Source organism: Numenius arquata, chromosome 19, assembly GCF_964106895.1.
Source record: "Numenius arquata chromosome 19, bNumArq3.hap1.1, whole genome shotgun sequence".
Classification (NCBI taxonomy): Eukaryota; Metazoa; Chordata; class Aves; order Charadriiformes; family Scolopacidae; genus Numenius; species Numenius arquata.
In genome coordinates, this window is record NC_133594.1 from 8,356,821 (window position 1) to 8,383,429 (window position 26,609).

The 26,609-nt window shown below is 44.6% G+C and overlaps 1 protein-coding gene across 1 annotated transcript in view; it reads right to left on the bottom strand.

Moving 5' to 3' along the window:
• BRD3 (bromodomain containing 3) overlaps nucleotides 1-26,609 on the bottom strand; it is a 41,217-nt gene that overhangs the window by 12,066 nt on the left and 2,542 nt on the right. Inside the window, exons 2-7 of the mRNA XM_074161311.1 lie at nucleotides 19,422-19,566; nucleotides 12,407-12,723; nucleotides 10,241-10,378; nucleotides 9,117-9,264; nucleotides 7,380-7,594; nucleotides 5,312-5,683 (exon numbers count right to left, since the gene is read on the bottom strand). Coding sequence (XP_074017412.1) covers nucleotides 5,312-5,683; nucleotides 7,380-7,594; nucleotides 9,117-9,264; nucleotides 10,241-10,378; nucleotides 12,407-12,607 — 1,074 coding nt within the window. The 5' untranslated portion in view covers nucleotides 12,608-12,723; nucleotides 19,422-19,566. The remainder of the gene's footprint in view (nucleotides 1-5,311; nucleotides 5,684-7,379; nucleotides 7,595-9,116; nucleotides 9,265-10,240; nucleotides 10,379-12,406; nucleotides 12,724-19,421; nucleotides 19,567-26,609) is intronic.

Sequence of the window (26,609 nt, forward strand, 5' to 3'; positions counted from 1 at the left end):
ATATTTCACATTTACAAATCTGAAAGGGCAGAGAAGATCACGATCATCTAACTCTGGCTTCCTGCTAACACAGGGCGTGAATTTTGCTCGGCGATTCCTACAGCAAGACAGGCATTTACACTTAAACTACAAACCTATTCTGGATTTAGAAGTCCAACTGATAGAGTAGATACTGAATTCACCCTTTATGAACCTACTCATAATGTTATTTCCTGGCGTAGTGAGGGTAAGTAGCAGGAGCTAAATATTTATACCTTGTTCCTTTCTCTTATTTTTCAGCTCTCATTTTCATCCACTTCTCTTGCTGTTTGAGACTGAATGACTTGGGTTTAGAGAAAAGCTGATAGCATTCCTAGAACTTAATTGATTGTACGCATATATTACTACTTCCTATAAAACCTTAGCTCCAATTACTCCTACTGAAAGGAAAAAGAAGCTAACACTAGATTTCATTTGCATTTAAAAGACCTGGGGTTTAAAGAAATTCTCTGTTTGCCAAGTGCTTTTGTACGTCTGGTGCACCTGTATCCCCCAGCGAAGGGACAGGGCTGCTGGGCAGACAGGCTGCAAACAGCATCGGGGAGACACGTCCCCCCATCCGAGGAGAAAGCAAGGGCTGCTCCGGGTCTGTGAGCCACGCTGGAAGCCTTAACGCAAGCAAAATTCCCATCTGTTCAATGGAAGCTCCTGCTATTTCACAGGTATACGTCAGACCTTGTAACTATCTTGAAACACTGCAATGACTCCTAAAACCATTTTGGTTCTGAATAGGGCAGAATTTCACCTCCAGGGATGCAGTTTCGGAGGGACCTGCACGCAGGGTGGTGACATTCCTGCAGCCTTACTCCCTTGCTGCGCTGCAGCCAAAGATCTGTCCAACTTCCCTCACAAAACCTCATTCTCTTGGTGAATAAACTACGGGGAAGCCTCTGAGCCGCAGCACAAAGGCAGAAAAGGAAACAGGTTTGTGTTTCTCCTGTTTGAAGGAGAACTGGCCTTGTTTGAAAAATGTCTCAGGCCGATTCCAAAGCAAAACATATGTTCGAACGAAAGAGCCCATTTATTTTGAATTACGTCTTGCTGCATGAAAGACTTTTTTGATGCACTTATATTTGTTTGGCACATTCAATGGCTGATCACCGCTTATGAAATACATTTCAGCGTCTGAGGCTCTGCTTTTATCCAAACCCAACAGTTTTCTAGACAACAGTTTTAATCTGTGGTTTTTTTGTTTTGTTTCCTTGTAAAGAATAATTAACTTATCCAAAGGAAAAAAAAAAAAAAAAAAGAACTTTATATTGGTGGGCTGGAATATCTTTGGTTACAAATTCACTTTGAGATATCCAGCTGCTTATAGAAGTTACTACATTTACAACTGCAAAGCAGGGGTCAGCCAGGAGGCCTGGCAGAGATGCTGGAAGGCCAGTTAGTCCATTCTCTGCCCTACAAAATACCTACCAAAGCAATCTCATTTTTCCTTCAACAATCAAATCGATTGTTTAATATCCTTTAACGTGCAAAAATTAATTTCCTAATGTCCAATGTATCTCTCGCTCTAAGGTAAGCCTTGACCTGCCCACAGAGGATGCAGAGAAAACTTTGTTCCCTGGTTGCAGCAATCTTTTACACGTTTGAAGACCTCTAACACCTCCTCTTTCCATTTTCTCCTCTCCAAGACTGAACTGGACATCGATCTGTCCTCAAAGCACCCGCCCTGGGGATGGCATCAGGGCAGGTGGTGACGAGGGACAGAGCCACACAGGTATAGCGACTTTAGCAGAGAAAACTCTACCTCCACCAGCTAATAAGTACTTAGCCTGATTTCTGGGGGCATAACTGCACCTTACGGAAACTGCCTCAATAAGAGCAGCTGCTTTGTGAAATTGCATTTGTACTCTGAAATAGGTGCAACTAAAGAAAACTTTAAAAACTCCACCACAGAATTTCTCCTCACTTTCAAGACCCTGAACTCAGCTGCTCTGAAACCACAGTGATTTACTGCAAGGAAACGAACCAGCGAGCATAGTCAGATCCGTGGCAGTAGCACTTTTTTCCAAAAGTAAACACCTTGTATAAAACCTCTGGTGTGGCGAGGACTGGTGCTAGTTCACCACCCAGGAAACCAAAGGCAGAGACACCCACATCGCTGCTGCTGTGACCTGGCAGCCAGTGGATGGAGTGGGAGAAGAGGTGCTCCAGGTTCCCCTCAGCTCCGTCACGGGCACAGCACCCGGCCTCTCCGCACGCTGAAGCTCCCCCTGAAGCATCACAGAGGGAGACACGAACATACTGCAAGTCACAACAGCCAACCTGCCTCCTCCGCCACGCACGCAGAGAAAACAACCTCCAAACCCTGCTGAAGCACACCTCTGCTGGGTACAAAGCCTGAAAAATAATGCTCCTGGGCATGAAGGATATTCTCTGAAGAAAAATCAAACCTTGTATAACCAGAGAACCAAAGTGACAAGCAACCAGGTATTGGGGAATCTATTACAGCTGCAGCAATGCTTATGTTCTACTTTCTCACATAATTACTTTAAGATTAGTTTGAAAACCATTAGTTGCACTGCTTTACCACGGCCATTGTCACTTGTGCGGAATTAAATGTAAAACCTTTCAGAGCCACACAGAAAGCCCCCGACACCGGAGAATTACACTGCCTGCAAATGGCAGGTTTCTCTTCCATGCAGTTAACGTATTACAGGCTGCATCTCAGAGAAGTCACACTATGATCTACAGGCCAAGAGCAATGATAATAAAACACTCCATAAAAAACCAATACCAGACAGCACTTCAAACAAGTTTATTAAGAAAAATACTACCATGTGGAAAGACAAATCCAGAGTCTTTATACGCAGAAGACTCCGGTGGGTCTCCAGTGGAGACCAGTTTTCTGTCCTATGCTAGTCTCCAGCTTTCTGTCCTACACCAGTAAGGTACAGAGGGACAGTATCACCTGCACTTGCAGAGAAAGTGCAGCCAGAGGTGTACTCTTCTTAAAAGAATGAGGTTAGGACTATAAAGAGATTTGAGTGTGAAAAAGTTACCAACCCAACGAATCACAGGTTTACACCTAAATTTTGCACCATACGGCACAGAATCTCTTGCAATAAGAAGCCACCTAACCAGATGTGGAAATACCACCTTTGACAGAGTCAGGATTTCACTCTCTCCATCTCTAACCTTACTGCATTCACCCAGAGCTTGACCTACCAGGCTGCAGGTATCTGAGACCTACAGCATCCCTAGGAAGCCACGGGAATATGACTGAGAATAGGTCTGAAAGAACTAGTATACTGACAGTCCCACTAAAATCAGTACAGGAACTGAATGAGTTCATCTGGATGTGATCACCCAACGACTTGTCTTCACAAGACTAGCAGAGCAAAGGCTATTAATAACACTTCATCACTCTAATGTGAACAGTCACACTCAGGAAGAGATGCTTCTTCCCAGCTCAGCCATTTCTGCGAATCAAACATACTTTGAAATTCCTTTAAAGCTACTGTTTATAGAGTCTTAGAACAGATCTGGACGTGCAGCCTATGATAAGCATGGGCCATGCCATGTGGATGGACCTCCAAGCAAGTGGAGAAGAGGAACTCCAATGCAAAGTGAAGTGAGCAGACCTTGATAGCAAGTCATACAGTTAAAACAACGTACAAGGACTAAGTGAGCCTTCGGCACTGGGCATCCAAAATCAGCAGGATGGCAAATGCACTCCAGTACCAAAACTGAGGGGAGCTTCTTCCTTCCTCATTCCCACTCAAAAGCAAGAGAAAATGGAAACTTATGCAAGAAAACGCTGCGACATTCTGCTGTCAGCAGAACATTAAAGTCAGGCAGCCAGCTTTGCAGACTACCATGTTCAACCTAGCCATTTCTTCTGCTTTTACTCACTGTATTTCAGGTTCCCTCTTCTTGCCTGCAGCTCAACTCACCTTGGCCTTGCCCTCTTCTCCTCCCAGGAAATTGCTGTGGGACTTTAACACAGCTCAACTTAATTGCAAGTCAAAAACACCGCACCTTGCACTGGCTTTTGTAACCAATGCAAGGGCACTGCAAGCTCAAGAGAAGAACAGTCTCCAAGCCTAGCTCCACCAGAGCCCACTTCCAATGCTTTTGCCAACTTGGAGACTGCCTTTTCTCTACAAACCCCACCAATAATATTACTTAAACAGTGCCTTCCGGATATCTATCCTCACAACAGCCCTGTGAGGTAGGTTAAGTATTATCGTCTCTATTTTATGACCGGGAAAACCACAGTACAGAACTGCAGGGAAACTTGCCCAGGATCACAGCATCAAAACAGCCATTAAAACTCAAGACACTGGTAACTCCTGGTCTAACCCTCAACGCGCAGACCATGACACCCATTCTTTCACTACTAAATAATGCAACTAAAATAGTCGTAAAAATATTGCAGCTGTAGTAAGAACCCTTGCAGCATCGCAGCTGAATGATATGGCACATCAGAACAAGACATGCTGCTTCCAGGTACTACGTAGGATTTACCAAGGAATACGAAAGGAATCACAAATGCAGCTGCCCTTTTGTCACCTGGGCATTTAGACAATCCCAGTCGTTGGCTCAGATGGCAGCAAAACACTCCTGGGACGCTAGGAAAAGCTGGCAGAAATACTTCCTGCACACAGAAGAAAGTCTCACCTCCACCAACACCGATTCCAATGGCCAGCAGACAAGCAGAAGATGAGAACTAGAAAAAAACACAGCTTTGCACCATGGATATTTAGGATTCAGAGAAACCTCCCAGTCTACTGGGAGAAACACCTTTAATATTGGACCATACTAAGCTAAGCTCTTGAAGAGCCAAGCATGAACCACAAAAGCATCACTGTATTTCCTCCCCTTCCCGAGCACAAGGCGATCACCACGTTCCGGTTGGAATTGCTCAGCATAAGCCTATCTGGACCACACATCATGCCAACAAGTAGGCAGGTAGTAGCTTCTGGAAATGGGATACTATCAATCGAATCCTATGAAACACAGCACCTCCTTCTTCTCAGAGCGCAACACAATCCCAAGGACACAAGTTTAAATAGCCGGACTATCCACAAAGAGGAGAGGATGCCATCGTACAGTCTGCTTTGCAGGGCAGAAAAAAAGACGTCCCAGGTTAGGGGAAAAAAGGAGAGGGGAAGGAAACAAAATTAAAAAAAAAAAAATCCAGATGATATCCAACAGGTTCAGTTTTCCACCCTTGTCCCTTCCCCCTCCCCCAGAAGGAGCCAGTCCTCTGCAACCAGAGGGCTGTGACACCCTGCAAAAGAGGTGGTAAATGTGGACGTACTTTAACAGTACTGAGATCCATGGGGTGTTTGATAATATCATGATAGTCATGTAATTCCAAGGCCTCTGCATCAACAGGCTTGTAAAAGGGCCATGCATAGGCTGCATGCTTCTTCGAGAGCATCTCCTTGAGAATGCTGTCACAGTACTTGAGGTGCTCAGAGAGTTTGCCCTTCTTCCCTGCGTGCTGAGGGACCTCTCCGTCTTCAAGGTCTTTCTTTGGTGGTTTGATGGGCCGGCCGCCGCTCTCCCGTCGAGCGATGATTTTGGCCTGCTTGGGGTCCGAGAGGGGCGTGGGCGACTCGCTCCGGCTGGCAGTGATGGCGGAGGTGGTGGGGGTCGTCGTGTCCGCTTTCCGCTTCACTCCCTTTTTCTGAAACAGCAGATGGACAGGCCTCATGAGTACACACCCAGCTCTCGTGCTACGCTAGCAGAAACCTAGCACAATTCATCTGTATTTTTGAAATCTGCCTGTCCTCTTGACAGAAAATACAATCATTTCACTGGGATAAATGGGACTTGCGACTAGAGGCTTCAACACACGATTCAGTGACTACAACATGATGTATTACTACACGTCACCTGAGCCACAGTAACCAGCCATTTGCACGTCTCCAACCCAACCCCAGACATGATGCAAAATGTGTTAGCTCTATGTATTTCACTGAGATTTAAACTAAGGACTCTTACCTCATGTTTGCCAAGGGAAAGGAGTGCGCCCAGTCGATTACTGCAGCTCAGCTGATGCATCGTGACTTAGTAAGTGTCAGTAACTTAACCACATGTCTGAGTCCCCAGTGGCAGGATCAGGCTATAAGTTCTGAACCAAAGCATATTAATCACCAAAGACCCATAAGCCCTCAACTCCCTTGTATTTAGTGGGTGTGCTAAGGTAGATCGCTTATTATGGACAAGAGAAAGAATTTATAATGATTTTGCCTTAAGCAAATAAAACCTCTCTCCCATAAGTTCAAGCTGTGACTGTTCAGTCACCTCGGTCTCATGCTCCTATGAAGGATTTATTTCTCTGGGGAGAGAGAGAAAGGGGAAACAAAAAATTCCTTAGGGAAATCCTAAGTAAATCTCAAGCAGAATTAATTTTGCAGTATGTATTTGGCAAACTCACTTCTGGGTTCATCCTTGAGTTTTAAAATTAAATTGATTCTAAGAAACAAGATATTTGGACAGAAACTGAAGTATGAGACAGGCTTCTCAGGAGTACAGCTTAGCTTGCAAGAAGATCTGACTTAATTTCTCTCGTAATTCACAAACTATAAGGTTAAATAAGCAAAACAATTCTGTGGCTCTGCTGGCCCATGCAACTTCACATCAGAGAACACCAATACTGCAGCAGTTCATTTCCCAGTTTAGAGAAGAAAAAAAAAAAGCAGCTTTCTCTGAGCCACACTTTCATAATTTTTAAAGCAATACACAGCTTGCCAGGAAAATTCCAATTATTTAGAGCAATGTTTTCATTTACCCATAAATTAGCATAGTAAATAGCAAAACACCAATGGCAACTCCCAGAAGATTACTCAGTGAGGAAGACAGAACTAATGCACCCAAAACCTGCAGGCAACATCAGTCTCCTCCAACTGGAGCGACAGGCTTGTCTTGAACTGGTTTATGACAGAGGAACATTCCCAGTGCTGGAGTCTGCAAACCTTAAAGGAATAGCCCCAGTGAAATCAGGGGGGGCAGTTACAGAGGGAAGAGATGCTTTGATTTGTATGGAGCCAAACGGGGGAAACCTCCAACAGCCTTCTGGTTCGTGGAGCATCAGCACTGGCTCAGGCTGTGGTCAGATGAGAGCTTGTAACCGAGTTGGAGCAATTACAGTTGACATCACCTTAGCTGGGGTGCGGTAAAGCCGGCAAAACTTTTCTCAACCCTCTCAAACTCGACAGCAAGCACTTTGAGCACACCCCAAAGGGACAACGATGGCCAGAGAGGCAAGGAGTCAAATATGAAGAGAAGGGATACACGTAACCAGCAGTGAGGGGATGATAATAAAGCACTGCTTAGCATTACTGCCTTCTGAAGAGGAAGGGGTCGAGTTCTCCATTTACCTTGACTACCGGTGGCGTAGGAGGCACCACGGGCATTATCGGAGCAGCTGGCGGAGGGGGAGCAGCGGCGGGAGGGGCAGTGACAGGCGGGACATTAGCAGTGATGGTTGGCACAGGGGTGGCAGCAATGACGGGCGTCTGGGAGACGGCTGGAGGGACGTTCTGGAACGGGGCCGGCGGGGAGACGGAAGACACGGCCACTGCTTGCTGCGCTCCTTTCAAACGACAAAGTGAAAACACGCTGCAATGTACTGATGGTTACATGTGCCCACAAGACATAGGGAACAAAGTGACACTAGTGCCGCTGGACTGTGTAATCATGGGCTCAGCGAAAGGCTCCCAGTCCAGGGCCACAGGAAGAGCACAAAGGACACAGTGTGATTTGCTTGGTGTCGTTACCCAGGGATCAACAAAAAATGAGAAACCATTGACCTAAGTCCTCGTACCATGAGCACAAAATACGTCAAGCTTTGCACATGGGGTGTGTTGCTTTGGGACTCTCTTCACCTTTCTGGTGCTCTGAGAGCTGCTCTGAGCTCAGCAAAAGAGAAGAGCTCGAGGAGAAGGAGCGGAGGGAAACGGCTCTTTTGGACAGTGCTGGCCTGCACAGACCTCAATCTGGGAGCGTTTTTACTCTGCATGACAAATGGTAACAACCACTCCCCTACTGCCAAAGCACTTCAGATTTGCCACAAGTTACTCAGCAAAAGAAACAGAGCTGGGAGTAGAGCCTACGTCTCCTGATAGCCAGGCAAATGTCTCTTATGCTAGACCTGGACTGTTGAAGAACTGCCTACTAACGTAAAGTTAAGGGGAACAAATCTACTAACAAGCACACCAGCAATAGTCCTCTATGTTTTTATAGCAGCTTTTATCAAAAGATGCTGAAAAGACATCACCACAAATTTGCCTGAGCTTGGATGAAGTTGTAGCTCCATTTGGCACCTGACATGTGGGAAGACAAAGAGGAACAGTTGACTTTCCCAGAGCAACAGTTAGACCTTGTTTATAGAAAAAAAAAATTTGCAACCGTTTAATTCAGCCCACACAAACTCCTTTATGAACCATTTTACCGTGCTTACAGACTTTCTAGTCCTAAATCCATTTAAAATCAACTCTAAGTAAGCTGAACTAAACTTAGCTTCTACTGATATACAGTGGTCTACACAGCCTTTTGCAATGGCTTAATAAGTCCTTTCTGTTGATCAAAATTTATTCTATGATGTTGCCACCATGCGTGCAAAAGAAAATTGTTGTATGGGATTCGGGGATTGACGAGATTTAAGTCCAAGTTTCTGCTGTGTCAGACTTTTGCCAGGACCTCAGGTGAGCTGCACAAATACAGGTCTACAAAGGCATTCCATGCCATGGCCTGTCACTTCCAGCAGACTGGCCTAACTACCCTGCCTCTTCTGGCCTTGGTTTCTTCTTTGCATAAAGGAAGCAAGAGCATTTCCCTCCCTCACTGAAGCCTCACTGAAGTGCTGCGTGGATGGACAAGTCACAGATGGTAACATGTTTGTATGACAAATGTAGAGTGGCATTAAGACAGACAAGTCCTGAAACACTGGGTGAACACTATCTAGACATCTCACACCTTCCTCTGCTGCTTTAACCATTAGACTACATGCCCCTTTCCTACCCTCTTCACCGTTTGCAAAGCCAGGCAGTTTGCAAGGTGTTACAAGCCTGTTGCTGAGGCCTGGCTCATTTCCTGTCACTGGATCAGGTTATTACCTGCACTCTGTGTGCCCGCTGATGGCTTGCGACCTTTGCCTTTAGGAACTGGGGGTAATAATTCGACTTCCTCCTGAGGCATCTGGGCCACCTTCTGCAGAAATATCTTCTCCAGGGCTTGGGCCATGAGGACGATGTCATCTGTGGGCTGCAGAAAGAAGAATGGAAGCCCATGCTGTATTATCCACATATTTGAAGCAGAGAGGTTCAAGATCATGTTTTGAAATCCCCAGCGACACTGCCCTTCAAATAAATGACGGTATCCAAGCCCCAACAATAAACAGACTGGCTCTTCTCCCTCCTTGCATGCGATCCTCCTGCTCTTCTATTCTGCTCTAGCATGCAATAATTACAGCCTCTGAGTACCCTGCATTCAGAGAGTTATCAGGACTTCCAGTAGGAGCCTGATAACTAGCATCCTGTGCAACAGTGTGGAAGCAGCAAACTGGAACAGATGAGTTGTCCTCCTCTGCTTGCCAGCAGGTCCAAGAGAAGAGTGTAAACACATAGTCTGTGGCTCAAACTAATTAATTTGTTTATTTCAGCTTGTTCTCCAGTACGGATCAATGATGACAAACCATTGTAGAAAACATAATACAAACAATACAGGCTTTTAATAACCTAACAAAACAGCAGACAAGCCAAACCCAAAATAATAACAAGCAATCTAAAGGTGTGCAAGTAAGGACAAGACATAGGCAGAGAACCAAGTTACACTTCCTGAACTGCTCTCTGCTAAGAGGTATTCTTTACTGCTAGACAGCCTGTGTAACACACAGCACTAACACCCCACATAGCACCCGCAAAGCACTGCACAAACTTTAAAGAACTCCTAACTGGAAACAAAAAGGAGTAAAAACTTGCTGCATAACCCCAAAGCAGAAATCTATCTATAATTAAAAGGCACATTTGCCGTTTTAACTAGTCTGGGGGAAGAAAGACCCAGCACAAAGACAGCTTTGTGCATTTCAAGTAATGTGGTTGCAATTAGTGGCATTTCAAATCCTTGCAAGGAGGGCCCGGAGCACAGCAGAGCTGGCTCTGCTCAAAACCTGCACTATAAGGCTCGTAGGTGGGTCTTTTCTAGGCAGTGCCCCAGCTAGAGGCTTGTCTGGGCTCTTTACCTTGTTATAAATGTAACAATTTGTAAACATGGTGTTGAAATCCTGCATACATTCACTGGCACTCCAGTAATAGTTATGTTCCAGGCGCTTCTTGATCGTTCCCATGTCCATGGGGTTTTTTATTATTTTGTGATAATCCTGTTGGAGAAACAGCAAAGATGTTACATCTCCTGACACGCAGAAAGAGTGTTGTTCACACCTCCCTTTAGTCCCACTTTTCTCTTCATTCCTCCTCCCCAAAAACACATCCCCATTTTTTTGTGCAAGTATCATCTTTACTTTCATTTATTTTCTAATTTGTAGCCTTTTAGTCTATTATTATTATTATTATTATTATTATGAACTTGACTACAAAGCACCAGAACTCCTTCCACAACCACCAGCCTTCCACAACTCCCTCTGATAGACACTCAAACACAAACACAAATGGCTACTTGGACATTATATATGTTTATATTTATAAGAATGGCTGGACTGGGAAGGTGGTAACCGCAATATGTGGATGAAAATATGCTTTTTGAGCAATTCACCCCGGAAGCTGTTTGGAGCCCTGATACCTCTTAGGATGGCCTAGGTGCCATAGAGTGGATGGGTGTCACAGCTGACAGCTAGACTGACGTGAAACGATGCTCTTCATGCTCCCGTGGGACCAAAGTCATGGCAGCAGGGTCAGCAGGGCTTTGGCAGGGTGTTCAGCTCAATGGCCAACTGGCTGCAGTCTGGGAAACAGCATTTCTGCCTCCCTTTTTAGAAGGCTGCCTCTAGCACTCACAGAAATTCATCAGAGCCATCACCGGCTAAGACTGTGCTAAAACTTTCAGTCTCTCTTTTAAGGGTATTTCAGCCCTTAAAAGGCTTCCACATGTTAACCCAGTTTCTCTCTGGGCTGGTCTTGAGCATCTGTAGAGGCTGTGATTAGCCTGGAGACGCTCCAGGCATGCCAGGTCGTATGCTGTAATTTTCTCATTCTGGAGAAAAGCAGAAGCCCTCTCGCTGCATGTGCACATGAAGCCACATATGGCCACTGGCCACGCTCTGAGCCCAGCCCTCGAGCACGACCTGAGACAGCAATATTTCCAGGCAAGGCAGGTGAGGGCAGAAAAAGCAATCCTGCTGGCTACCGGGCTTGTTCAGATTTAGGGCACACCTGAAAAACAACTATTCTTCCAACTGACGACTCCTAAATTTTCTGGTAACCTGCCCTAAAACCACTTCAAAATGCCTCACTGAGAAACTAAACCCACAAAAAGACGACACAAAGGAGCACGGGTATTAAGTGCTTTACCCTTGCCCAACACTTTAAATAGTACCCATCAACAACATTATAGACTTCAAAAGACTCCTGGTCCAGTCCATAAAATTGGGTTATAACCTGCAGTAACTACAGGACTCCTGACCTTACATCCCCAAACCACGCTCCCTCAGATCCTACATGCAGCCCTCTTGCTCAAAGCAGCCAGAGTTGATCCAAAAGGGGCTGCCTGGCTGAGCAAAGAGGGTGGAGGAGATGCAAAGAGTCTGTGGCTATGTTTCCTGGAAGAATGCAGCTTAGTAAATTTTGATCATTTATGAATAACCAGGCTATATCCCGTACCACCTCGTCTGACAGAGCATATATCATCAGGCACAGGAGGTAGATGGGTAAATGCAACTGTTCTGTTATTTTGACTTCCAATACAGCATTGGAAAATATCTAGCTTCAGAGTATCCTTGGTAATTAGCTTCTCCTGTCTTCCTCAACCTGAATTCAACGGCAAATCAAGGAAAGCCTATTGGAAAAACAAGCTACATTGAGCCAAATGCCAAATGCTGAGAAGAGTGTGGGCTTCAAGGCTCTCGCTCAAACTGGACAGAGGTGAGGTAAGGGGTGAAGACACTTAAAAGTAACCAGAGACAAGCCACAAACAAGCACTATGCTTCAGATGCTCTAGGACAGCTTGCCTGTATGCTCTTCTCTTCCCTCACTAAGTGAGTAGTTTTTCCCTTCCGAGACCTGCACCTCTCCAGCTCCCAAAGACATCATCCTCTAATTCAGCGAGTCTAAGAGGACTCAAGGAAATTCCCCAAAGCAACACAACCATGCTGATCCAGTCATCAGAAAACTGATCTCACCAACACAAAGCTTTCTAGGAACAGAATAGTGAGCAGAAGATGATAGATACTTACCGGCAAATTCAATTTAATTGCATCAACAGGTTGGTAGAAAGGCCAAGCAAACTGATGCTTCCACAAGGTCTTTACCACAACATTTTGCATATATTGCAACTGGTTGGTCTTCCGGCCAGGCTTATTAGGATTAGTGACCTCCGGAGGCGGCGGATTCACAGGGCCCTGAGGAGCCTGGATTGCTGATGTGACTGTCGACATTTTCCTGCTCTTGCTCTCACTCGCTGTCACAGCAGCAGCGACTGGGAGATTTTCTTTCTTCCTTTATGCTCCCTGAACGGGACTGACATCCCATTTCCAGGGTCCAACCATACAACCTAGATCAAATGAGAGGAAGAGGACAATGTATAAATACAGATACTCACTTGAAATAGGCATGTTCAATCAGCAGCAATGTCTTAACTCAGGCTCTTTACTCCATCTGCTTCGTTCCCTTGTAACATACTTTATCTTGATGATGGGCACAGTTCAAGACCCAAGAGACAGTGGAACAGCAATTCTCAAATTCAAAGCTTGCAGAAAGCCAGTAAGCTTCACAGAACTAGTTCTTGCTGTATCTGGCTCGGAGAGCATCCTTGTGCAAAGAAAACCCATGGGGCAACATAAAAATACTATTAGGGAACACAGTTAGGATGTAGCGCAGAGGTTTCCATGAATGTGCTGATCTGAGCTAGTAAATCCATACCTTGCAGCTCCACGGAAACTTAACTGCACTGTCACTAGACCCATGCTTGCTGGCACCGAGTCAGCTTACAAGTCTCTACACTGGTGCAATGGTTAATCTAAAATCCCATACTCAAGAGCGGACGACAGCTGTCAGAGGACCTTGATCCAGAGAAATAAAAGAAGCAGCAGAGGAAGGTGCTCTGAAGAGTTGTGAATGAAAGGCATCACCAGAAACATCCTAACTTGGAAGTGATCTGCACTTTGAATCTCATAAATGTCTTACTATTACCCTTACACATACCTGACTGGCCCTCAGTTATGTAAGGAAGTCTCAAGACACAGGCTCAATATAAAGAATAATATTATACTTGTATCCTACGACCTGCCTAAGTGTGCACTGTCATGGTCTCTCTTAAAGGCACATATGAAATCCAGAAAAATACGCAAGTTGCATAACTGTATTCTGTTTTTTTTTCCCAGCAAACTCCAGGGAAAAAAAAAATGGTCTAGTATCACTGTGTCTTGTATACCATATGGTAAACAGCTTTGCTATGTCATCTTCCATAAACATTTGATATTTCAATTCACATCAGGACTGCAGCTACTCTTCTCATGGCAAACAGACCACGATCACTTTCTAGAGGCAAATTATTTCAAGTACGTTCAGAAAGCCACACAAATACTCTCACTGACATATGCTTCTTGCCTGCATAGAGAAACATGAGCAGAGACAGAAGCTGCAGTAATCCAGGAAGGAGGAGGGAGCATTAAGAAATCCTAGGGGAAAAAAAAAACCACCTCTTCTTTGATACATCCCTAATCATCTCTACTGAATATCTGGACTAAATATAGAGCATCAACTTACCCTTTGAGTTGCTGGTTAGATGATGGCAAAAAGTAAACACATACCTAATTTGGGGGAATTTTGTAAAAATAGGTGCATACAAACATAAACAGATCTGCAGCAGAGAGGGATGTTTAAATATTGGTCTTCCCAGACTTGCCTGAGTAGTGGAGGGATCTGGATCCTGGAGGCCAGCTGCTGCCCCAGCAGCTCCGTAACGAGGAGAACACCCTGGTACCCCGGTGATGCTGTGGCACAGGGATCCATGCCATAAAATGGCCAGTGCTCCAGGTGCCACAGCCATCATTCAGCTTGGCTCTCAGGTGTTCCTGGCTCCACAAACCAGATCTGGTTTATTTTTTTAGAGTTAATTGTACAGTTAATTTTTTTATAGTGCCTCTATGGAAAATGAAATTGTTAAAAACCTAAAACAAATCTGTGTGTGAGTGTGAGTGCTTATGTGTGCAGGGAACAGACAAGATCAGTTATGACTCTGCTACCATCCATTCATGAGACCCATTATATTCCAAGTATGTAGGAAAAAGCAGAGATGACAGTAGGACTTTCTTGTGCCATGTATATGGCACTAGTATAGATCCGGAATCATGACTCTCATGACTCTTATTCTTTGAAAACTCAAGAGCCCAGCTTAGTAGTTCAAAAAGGACCAGTGTCTGCTCCCCAGCCCTCTCATCCGATCACGCTGGTCATGCTGCTGTTGGCAGGCAGGGTGATCACCAAGCAGCCAGGAGGGCTGGCTGGCATCCTCTGGGCAAAGAATTTCCAAACTAGGATGTTACTTGGGATTTCAGATTTGGAAGAAACCAGGAGAACATTTTTTCCTGTTGTCCCATCAACTCAGAGCAGCAGCAGAAATATTGCAAAATGCAATCTTCGGATCAAGGAGGGGGGAGAGGGGCGTGAGGGAGGGGGATGGGCAAGGAATTAAAAAGAAGAAAAAAAGGTAACTGGGAAGTTTCACTCAGTCTTGTTCTGGGCAGCTCTCTGTGTGGATTTCAGACCCCAGGGCCATCATCCGAGTGCATGCAACGCTGACTGCAGGCCCCTGGTGACCACCACTGAAGCATTTTGTTTGCTGTCTTCTTGATTAACAACCTGAATCCAACGCAAGGATTGACAGGAAATAAAGCGCCCACAGAGAGCAATTCCTACTGCTATAGAGCATTTCAGTCACAAGTTTGGAACTACGCAGTGTAACTTAAGTCTTCCCTCGAAATAACCTAAGGTTAAATACAACAATTCTCTTTTCATTTGAATTTCCTGATTTCTTCCTACTGTCAAACTGTCTTTGATAAGGATATTTTTTTAAGGTAATTTTTATTAAATCCCAGAACTGTAACTCAAAAAACACAGATCTAGCTCCTACCTCTCCCAAACTCCTTCTCTGACCTTAGCCAAGGTACTCAGTATCTTCACACCACAGTTCCTCATCTGTGCCATGGAGATAGCGATAGTTCCTTTCTGTCTTCATCTGCTCCACCCAGGCAGCCCGGGACACGCACTGCCTCTTCACATGCACGTTTTGATCATCAAGCTTAAACAAGGCTTGTACAGTCCACATAAGAGAAGCGTGTAACAGTCAGTGACACAACTCCGAAAGGATTTTAATTAAGAACATTACCAAAAGTAGGAGGGGCAGGATCATGACAGCCAACTCCGCCAGTCCTCTGACAGCTCTTTAACTTGCATGCTCCAACTCATTGGTTATTACAACCAAAAGTGGCTACAAACCTCAAACCTCTTAACAGCACTGTCATTTAAACACTGGATCCTGCAGCTGAAAGCCAGGAACCAGGGCGCTCTCAGCAGCACTGGAAGTTATCTGCTCCCGGCATAAATGCAGCTTTAACGTGCATGTGCCTCGCTGCTCCCTAATTAACCCTTGGTCCATCAGCTCCCTCATCATTTGCTGGGGAAGCTGCTTTGATATCAGATCATTCCTTGATTTTTTTTTTAAATTAAAAATTTGTTTCTACATCCATTCCTTTATTTCTAAAGTTTCAAAATAATATTCTGTTTAAGAACATAAAAAGCAGGATTATGAGGAATTCGGAAGCTGAGGGTGCAAATGCTTTGGAATGTCCAAAAGTGTATGACATTGAATTCGGAGAGGTCACAGTCCTGCCTGAGAAATCAGTTGTCAGACATGAGGAAAGTGAGAGGCATGACCATCTGACAGCCCCACTTACCACACAAATCATCCAACACAACAGTTAAGTAGCCTCACACGCACAAAAAACAAGCAAGGTTACACAAACTGTCCCATAACTCCAAGTAGAATCAAAATACACAGCTCTAGTCTAAGCACTTCAGCATCTACTGAAATTGTATTAGCATCAATAATCATTTAAATCATTAGGGAGCCCAGTTGTGAACCAGGACATCACTGTACGAGGTACTGTACAACCTGGAACGAAGACTGCCAAACCCAGCCTTGGCACAGATACCACGTGCATCTTCCAGTGAAGGCCCAAGGTTGGACTTCTTTTAGCCCTAGAGTAATAACTTGTTAAATTTCAGTTTTTAAATTGCTACTTATTTTGTTCCTCAGAACTGTAATGTTCAAGTAACAGAAGCTTTTCTTGATTTTTCTGGCTGTGCATGAAGAGTTCTGATATTCCAAAATTAAAGTACACCCTTTCACTGTCATACATGCAGAGCGTACACTGCTTCCCACACTCTGCATTTCTCCTCCTTCTTACTCATCCCAGTCTGAGACGACAATTAAAAGCAAAACCCAAACCCAAACTCTCCAATAAATCTTGCTTCTCTGGAGTTCAAGTCTGTTCTTTTGTGCTAAGTTGCAACCTCAGTGCGGCATCCAGCAAAGCTACAGGGTTTGGCTCATCCCCCAGTCAAACCAGCCATCAAAAAAAAAACCCAGCAAAGTTGGAAGGCTTTTCTTTTTTTTTTTTTTTTTTTTTTTTTTTTTTAACTTTTCTTTCATTGAGTTGCTTGCATGGGTCAGTCAGCAGAGAGACAGTTGGCACAGAGAAAACATGTTAATAATTCCCTGTACTAGCAGGATAACATTTTACTCGGCTGATGCAGCCCACAGACTGTCTGCAGTGGTGGAGGCTATTTTAAAAGGAGCTATAAAGCCCCATGAAATGTGCGCTGTGCCAGCGAGCCTGCTGCTTCAGCTAACGGTTCTGCCACTTCCTTTGGCAGGGCCAAACATTTAACGGATGGCTCACTCCCTTGCTGCTCTTCACGCAGTACAGGATGGTATTTGTTTTGATTGCAAAATTAGAAGGTAGCAAGCTTTATGGTAGCATGTGAGCCCAGCAGCTCTTTTTTTTTTTTTTTTTTCCTCCCCCTTGGTATAGTATTTCTGCGTGGTTACTTGGACACTGATCAAAAACTGGCACAAATCCAGCCCAGCCAGAAACAGCAATATAAATCTTCCCATCAGGGAAAATTATCAAGTTTAAGAGACGTTCCTTGACCTCATCATTATCTCCACATAATTATTTACGTTACAGTAGCACATGGAGGCTGTGCAGAGATCAGGGTCCCTCAGTACTTGGCACTCTGCAGACACACAGTAAGACCCTGTTCCTCCCTTTAAAAGCTGATGCTGACACCTCATGCTTCACACCGTTAAGTGACCTGCCCGTGGCCACCCAGTGAGGCTGTGACAGAGCCCTGAGCCCTGGCCAGCGCCTGGCCCCAGTTTCAGTAGCCAGCCTGTCAGAGGAACAGCCCCTCGGAAGCAGCGCAGCTCTCACAGGCAAGAAAGGCAGTGACTGAGCCTTTCTGAAGGTTGGATGAAGCCAGCAGCCAGAACCATGCTGAGACAGCAGGGCAGCTGGAGCAGGCTTCCTCACGCTGCTGCTCCTCCAAGCATTACTCCCACACACAGGCTTCTTGCAGCCACCAAAGCAGACACGCGGTCCCTTTTTCATGACAGCAGCAATAGCTGGAAGCTTTTGCCACCATATGCTACTCCCCATATCTCAGAGAAGCAGCAGGCCCATGATCATCTTGCCCAGACTGTCTTAGAACTGCAGGAGAGCTTTAGTTCACTGCAGCACCTCAACACAACCTTAAAGTCAGATAAGATTATTAATTGAGGGTTATACCCATTTCATTCTACGGCTGTAGAAAGTAAGGGCTACACCACCACTCCTCCAGGCTCCTCAGAAGGAAACAAAGCTGGTAGATGTCCTCCTTTTGCTCCTACTCTGCCTTCTGTTGCCTTCACAGCCCCATACAGGAGTTGAATTTCAGGCAGCTTTCACTACCTACTAACTCCATGTCAGCAGGGATGTTCTCTTCAAACACAAGGGATGTTAGGTTTGAGACCAAGACTCGAGGACAGACGAGGTGCTTTATCAGCCAACACTGCCCTGGCAGACACACACACGCTACACACAATATGCCACCCCCTCAAGACCTGGGGATGAAGCGTTTGCACCTGGCTTCGCTGCAGGAAAAGGGAATTTGGCTTGAGTGCCCTCATGACACGCTGCAGCTTTGCACTCTGAAAGTCCATTCAGCCGTCCTCGTTGTCTCCCACATCATTAATTTCACACACCAGAGATTTGCTTTTCATGCATATTATTTTGAGCACAGCCCCAATAACATCCTGAGACTAGGAGATGCAACTGTGTCCTTAACTTACCTCCACGTGAGGGAGGGGAAAAGATCACAGAAGATTAAGTCAGTTCCTTGGCTTTTGACTTGGTTAGTTTAATGCTCATCAGATTATGCAGATGGATTTCCCACCCTTGGTCTCTCCTTGGCTATTATAAGAGCAGGTGTTTCCTCAGTAAGGAGCCTGTGGGTTCCTAACCAGTAGATAAGAATCAGCCAGAAGTAACTGGTAATTTCAAGGGCTTTCGGTTCTGATGCATACTCAGTGCTCCCTGCAAATCAGGCTACTTTAAGACGTCTCACATCATGCTTTCAAACTCAGGGGTTCCCAAAAGTCACTTTATCTTGACTATAAAAGCACTGGGGACTTTTATAAGCACTATTCTAGGCACCTCAAATAAAATTATGGTCCTTCTGATAATTACAGGCCAGCGTATTTCTCTCACCAAGTTGCTAATGCCACAGGAAGCACCCTCTGATCAAGTCTGAGCAAGAATTTAGATGCATGTCACCTACCTCCTGCAACACACAAATCATATGGGGCTCAAATGCTTTCTAAAGGCTGCAGTTTCAAGTGCAGGGAGTGATGCTATAGTGAACACTATAACAAGTTCATTTTCAAGGACTTAAATTTGCTTTTGAGAACAATTTAAATAACCGGCCTCAGTAATGGATTAGGTATGGTTGATCTTGTTTTGGAGTGGGGAGAAGGACAGAATGACCTCTGGACATTTCTTGCAGCCCTATATTTTGTGGTCCTCTGAAAACACAGAGGCAAATTTGAACTCTCAGATATGTTGGTTTTTTGCAAGCTCTTGAATTACACACAGTTTTGTTAACAAGACTACAGGAGGAAGGAAAAGTGCGAGTGGTTAAAAAGCTTACTCTGTGTTGGATTCTTGACTGGAGAAGTTCAGCCAGCTCTGAGACCTGACTCTGCGGTAAGGATTGGACTGAGATTTCTGAAACAAAGTGAACTGCACTTGCAAAAAATCTTCCAGGAAGTACTTCAGCAAATTAACTGGGTGACCTATAATGAAAATGTTAACAAACGCTTAGTTGTAGCAGTGGAAATAAGCATCTATGAACAGGTTTCAGAGTACATAAAGCAGCTGGTGGCTTGCACATCGACACTCTGGGAAGACAGAGCTACATCAACAGGATGGGAATGGGTAGGTGCTTCACAGGAAAATGCTAGTGGTTGTGCCTCTCACAACAAGAAAACACCAAATATACCTTTATGGCAACGGGAAAAAAAAAGTGTTGGGCTGTTTCAGCCTTCACTTTCATAACCGAGATTTGGCAGAGAAAGGAAAGTGTTTGGGAGAATCACATGCCTGGGCAAAGACTGCTCGTGCCATTTCTTCCTAGAGGGGAAAGGTGGAGATGCGATGAAGTTACCTTGCATGACCCACAGGGTTGAACCCAGAACATCTCATCATCAGAGGAAAAGCCAAAGAGAAGACAGACATCAGGTTTACAGAGAACGGAGAGAAGGTGAACCTGCTTCTGAGCATATACTCTCTCTTATCTAGTGCACCGTAACACACCAAATGCTTATTTGGCAATTTCTAGCATGTGGAGGGGTTACTGCAGTCCCCCAAAAGCCCATGTGCAGCACAAGCCCTGCTGCCTTGGACATTAGGCAAAAAGGAAGCTGCGAAGGTGCTGGCACATAGCCACATACCATGCGAGCTCCCAACATGTCAGGAGCAGGAGAGGGGGGCAGGAGACCGAGGGGAGGCAGGAACGTGGCTCAAGGCACATTGGAAGTACAGTGTAAACCACAACAGAGACAGCAGCTCAGTCCTCCTCTGTGATTCAGTAACCACTTCAAGCCTCATCCTGCAAAGCGCTAAGCAACTTTCACCTAAGTTGCACAGTTTCTGTGGCTCAGCTCCTCTCCACAGAGGGTTTTGCAGACTTATCGCCTAGAAGATACAACTAATTGGTCCATCAAGATAAATCTCTTTCTAAGGAAGGTTTAAACAGAGACAGAAACAAATTACATGCTCTCCACACTTTTTGGCCCCTCTACCTTGGTCAACCCCTTCTCTAGCTGTCCATTAGGGAGAGATAAAGAGACAAAGGGGGTTAAGTGCTAGATATCTGGGGCTGGAGAGTCTACTCAGGCCGATCAGACTTGCGGATGCTCCCATTGTTGCAGTTACAATAGCTCTGATAGCTGATCTAGTCAGTGCTACCCAGGCCCTGGAGATACATCCTCCAGCTGCAGGATTGCTGCAGAACGTGATCCCAGCTGGAGAAATCCTATTGCACAAGCGTAAGGTGTGCAAGAGCACGGAGATCTTGTTCTCTTTCACCACTTTTCCTAAAGCACCACACAAAGATAAATTGCAGCCTAGTCAAGAAGAGGAATTTCCATGTTTACGTGACGGTTGGCCAAGGAGGGGAGAAAGAGGCACAAATTGGCAAGATGCAACGCTCTTAAAAACTAAAAATAATCACAGCGCAGGTCAGTACCACAACCCACCTCCTTCAGTGCTCTGTCTCCTAATTCCCATCTATCATTTTACAGCCAAACTTCTCCAAACATGACTTATCCAGTGCATGATACTACTGTCCATTCATCCTGTGACTCCAGAAATCAGTTTTGTCGATTTCAGGTCAGCAAACCACATTTCAGTTAACTGAAAAAAAACCAAACCAAAACAAAACCACCAAAAAACCCATACTCTGGTACTGACCCAAGTTTCAGATGATACATGCACAACAGAAACATTTAGGTACACCCACTAAAGCACAACGTGGCAACACCCGCTCAGACTTCAGAACTCCTAATGGGTTTATTGTACATCTACACCCTCGCAGGGTTCTCTTTTTCTGCTTTTTAAAGGATATGATCTGCACAATTAAACATTTGTGTTCTGAAAAAGTCTGCCCGTCCCCTTTTTAATCAGCATATGGTGCTCTGTATACTTTTACAGTATAAGAAAAAAACTTCAAACTCACTCAGTTTGACTCAGCATATAGTGAATAAATTACACATAGTCTTTCCACAACAGGTTTGTTATGATTTATTTTTTTTCTGGACTTTGATTTCCAAAAAAAAATAAATGTTATTTTTTGAAGACAAGGTGAGAAACACAAACAAAAAACTAAGAGACTTCCCTGCTGGGCAGAGCATCTCTGAGTTTCTGCTATATCTGCAAAGAATTACAAAAGACAGCTACAGAACAGGATGCTGACACCTCACCTCAGTTCTTGACACCCCATAGTGTAGGCTTGTCAGGTCCCCACTTGTGAAATAGGGATATGAATATTTCCACTACCATCTACAATTAGTTACAAGTCATTAGTCTTTTCCCATGCAGTTATACATTAACTCCTTCTTAGTGTTATGGTTATACCAAATTTTAAGGAAAAAAGCAAACACACAGAGGAATCGGTATTTACAAGGTGTTCAAATACCATAACTTAGGTTTCTGGAAACACCTTAAGTACAATGCTCATTGTCATTTGAAGAAACTGCAAAGCTAAAGCTGCCATCTGCTTTATCCCAATCCCCATACTGCAGAGCTCTTTGAACACGTTTCTAAAAGATAAACCACAACACCCAAGAGGTCCTTCATGACACCTGTTGGGGAGGGGGTTTTAGATACAGCCAAATTCCACTTCCAACTGAATTTAAGAGGCTACATATAACAGGAAGATTACCTCCTCTTTGAAACTAAGTACAAAAAGTATTCTGAGCACAGTATAAAACATAGAGCCTTTGCAAACAGCATTCAATTCCTGTGTATTACCTCTTTGAAGGATTGTTTTCTGCTCTGTGTACCTAATAACCTACACTTCAATTCTCCTTCGCACCACCAGTACTGCATGGCTATATATCAACATTATTAATATCATTTTTAAGTGCTACAGATGTTATCCTTACGGGCAGCTCTATGTAAGCATCAACAGAGGGACAGACTTCTAATAAACAGGCACAGATCCGTATGTTAACTTGTTAGAAGCATTTCACAGTATGTAGCAGAACCATCAAAGTGATTCATTAGAGAAAATACCTTCCTTCATCAACAGACTCCCTCCTTTGCGCACTTCTTGTGCTCCAACACTTTCTCCTACTCAATTTTAGTATTTATTTTATATATTAAAATGATTAAAGTTACTGTTTTGAAAAAGAACAGATTTGTTTTAGGATAAAAACCATTACAAGTGTAGTAAGAACAGATGAGCTGCCACTGGTTTAAATCATGCTCTGGGTTTACAGCTACAGCACTGCAAGTTTCCCAAGCCAAGGCTACCTAAATCAATATATGACAATCAAGTTAGTTTAAGGGGATGAACAATGAAATGAAAGTGATTGAATTACCATGACATAAATATACTACTTGTTAGCTGAGCCACAGTAATGTTATACTTGGTAATGGGGCAGAGTAAATACACCCACCCACCAAGTTAATTACTGCAGCTTAGCCGACAGAGGAGCAGTAATTCGCCGCCCTCCCATTTGGGACCACCATTCCTCCCCTATGCATGTTCCCCTAAACTGGTTGCACCAGCGTTATCCATTTCCAAATCAATACAAGTGCCTCGTCTTCGACCAAGCACATTGTTCCAGAATAACTCAACATGTTAACTTTAAGCAAACGTAGCCAAACAAGTGCAAAAGGCTGTATGTGGTCTACTATTTCAGATGAAAAGCGCCTCGCTGATTTTGCTAAGGTTAGGTAGATCCATAAATTTGCTCAGCTACGCAAGGAAGTTGCAGGTCAGCTAAGGTGTGAATAAACTGTGATAGAGAAACTGCTGTCGCTCTCTGACAGGGCACCAGCGCAGTTCCTGCTGCCTGAGTTTGTGCATCTGATTTAAACTCCTAAACAGTCTGTGAAAAAGGGAAAAATTTGGACCTTAGAGTCTATGACCCCTTCCTATGCAGGGGCAGAGGCTGGTAATTCCGAGGATGAGGAGAATGTGTTCCCTACTGCCGAACATTCCTGAGTAAGGTGGTCTCCCTCCACACCCCCAGAAGAACACCACCATCCCCATGGACTGCTCCGGGTGGACAGACAGGCTCCCAACAGGAGGAGCTCAGCTTCCCCAGGCACAGATCCTGCCAAGAGCTCAACCTCCTGCGCAGGGAGAACGCACAAGCCCTAAGCTTCTCTTAAAGCTCCTACATATGGATGAAGCTCAAGTCAAAGGAAGTACAACCACGACAGCGTGGACACAAGTATCCTAATTTATTCCCATGTGGCTGATTCCTGTCTGGGAAGGGAACACACTTTCAGCACAGTATCCATGCTCAGACAAGCACAGTAAAAATCTTGGGGGAGCACACTCTCTTTCACATGGCATTTTGAGGAGCTGCACTTTATGGTCTGTGAAATAACATTAAACAGAACTGTGGCACCAACAGAGAAGCTGCAAAAGGCAATGCTTTCCAATAAGGAATGGCGTTCTCCATTATACCCACTCACAATTCCTGCACACACGTACAGAACACGTGTGCTCGGCCTGTCGCTTTCACTAGAGCCCACAGTCCAGCTCAGTTCACAAACCAGCCTTGGTAAGCAAAAAGGCTGCTACGTCCTACGTCCCCTCCCAGCAAAATCGCACAGTACTGCAAACTCTGCGCTGCTTATAGCCAAATCTATCCACCAGTGCAGTTTTAGATAATGGATCTATCTCGGCATGGCCACATTTTGGCAAGAAAGTGACATCCCCAACCAGGCACCCTCTGTAATGTTACACAAGGATAAGTTGCGCAGTTGAAAAGACAAAGTTACACAAGGAAAAAAAAAAATGTGCCTGTGTTTCAATACAGGTTGGGTTTGGTTACAACAGGTGAATCAGTCACACGAAGTATATCCCTGCTCATATATTTATGTCTGCAAGGATATCCGTGTGGCTGTTAAAGTGCTCCAAGCGTAAACTTCAAGACTGGAACAAATCCTTTTCTGCCTCTGCCTCTCTCTTTTTAAAGGGAAGAACGGAGCAAACAGGATCATTCCCAAAGCAGAGTCAATCAGAACTGCGTTTAAATCTCAAAGTTTGAAGCTAAATTGAATCACTTCATCCAGGGCATTTAGTTCCAGATTGGTCCCCCATGCAGAGAAACGTCACCTCAGATTGCCTTTGCTACCCCTGTGGGATGAGAATGTTGAGCCCTGGTCCCAGCAAAGGAGTGAGACAAAGAAACCATCTCCTCTGCCCAGGTTATCCATGTTGCTGTAGTACTTCCAGACACCACAGTGTCTACTTATCAGACTCAAGCTGCAAAGAGACTGAGGCCTGGAAAGGCGTGAAAGGAATCCAAAACAGAGGCGCGTTTTTCTTCAGTCGGTATCTTATCAGTAAGAATGGGAGAAGGAATAAGGACTAGTAGAAAAAGCAGCATGCTACAGTGAATTTCCACACTGCTCTCCAGAAGAATTTAAATCCTTCCAATGTCAGCTTTAGCAACAAGTGGGTTAAAGAGTTAGTGTGCCCCAAAGAAAGTTGTCCACCTCCAACAAGCACTAATGATTGACAAAAACACACTAATGTCGCCGTAAGATACCGTGGAATGAGAAGCTCGAGACACACACATCCTTCCAAAATGTCCTGACAGCTCACTGAGCAGCTCAGCAAACAATGGCTCCTTCCTAATTCCCAGAACTCTACTGCTTACAATGGTGTTCTGGGCTATTACTGGAGAATAATGTGGCAATTTAAAACAACAAAAAAAAAAAACAACCCAACAAAACAAAACCAACACACACAACAAAACAAAACATACGGTTCATGGTAATGATTGGGAAACCCACTGCGGATTAATGAATTTTGCAAATTAGCAAAGAAAGAGCAACCAGGATTAAAGAGAAACAATCAACAGCACTGAGATGCAAAACACTCTTTGTTCATTTGTTTAGCAAAGTGTAGTTCTGTCTGTGCTGAAAGCACCTGATAGCTTACCAAAGTAGACAGAGAGTAATATATTTTGTAATAGTAATTAAGCCTTTGAAACATGAGACCTCACTACATCACTCAGTGGCTGCTGAGGAGAGGGATTTGACTCCCGAGTTGTTTGTGCTGTCAAGGAGAGCGATCGGGCTCCCAGATTACCCCAGGGTGAAGCAGCGAGATTCTAGGAGTGCAGCGGGGCTTGGCTGGGAACCAACAACCCACTGCACAAGTGCCCCCTCCCTAAAGTCGAGGTAAATATTAAACAGCATCTTTCAGAACTTGTACCGATTAAAAGATGCATCTGTAAAAAATATGGGAAGCCCCAGCCTTTACCAGGGCAAACTGCTTTAACTGTGCACACTGTCTCCAGCCCACTGAGGCTCAGAGCGGGAAGAGACTTAGATTTAGATTAGATATTAGGAAGAAAACCTTTACTGTGAGGGTGGTGAGACACTGGCCCAGAGAAACTGTGGATGCCCCATCCCTGGAGGTGTTCAAGGCCAGGTTGGACCAGGTTGCTCAAAGCCCCGTCCAGTGGGAGGTGTCCCAGTCCATGGCAGTGGGTGGGACTGGGTGATCTTTAAGGTTCTTTCCAACCCAAACCATTCTGGCAGGACCCTCTGTTCAGGCAGGCTGGTTTCCCGGCCTGCAGACATGGTTTGTGGACACCAAGAACCTCTGTTAAGATTCCCCACCATTTTAAGAGATGACTGAAGGATAACTCTTTAAACACATGGTTCTTAATTCAGGAAAGAAGCATTTTGCAGGACGATTAAGAACTGTGATTTAAATCATTGTATCCAGTGCAGTTACAACAGTGCAAGGAACCACCAGCTACAAAGCCTGCAGACACCAACACAACCAGCCTTCTCCAGAGACAGACAGCGGAAGAGCGCTGTTGCCGAGCCTGCTTACTGAGCTGGAACATCAGACTTCTTCAATGTGCTTTTCTTCTAAATATTTGTTAACTGACAAGAACTAAAGTTCTTTAAAGCACCTCTGTGCTTAAACGACAGAAGTGTTATTTCCAGAAGCAACGGAGCCTAGTTTTTATTTGAAGTTAATGGAACTAACGCTCCAAAGTCAGTTTTGAGAACAAACCTCAAACACTTTTACATCACACATACATTCTTTCTTAATTTAAACTCTGCACACATT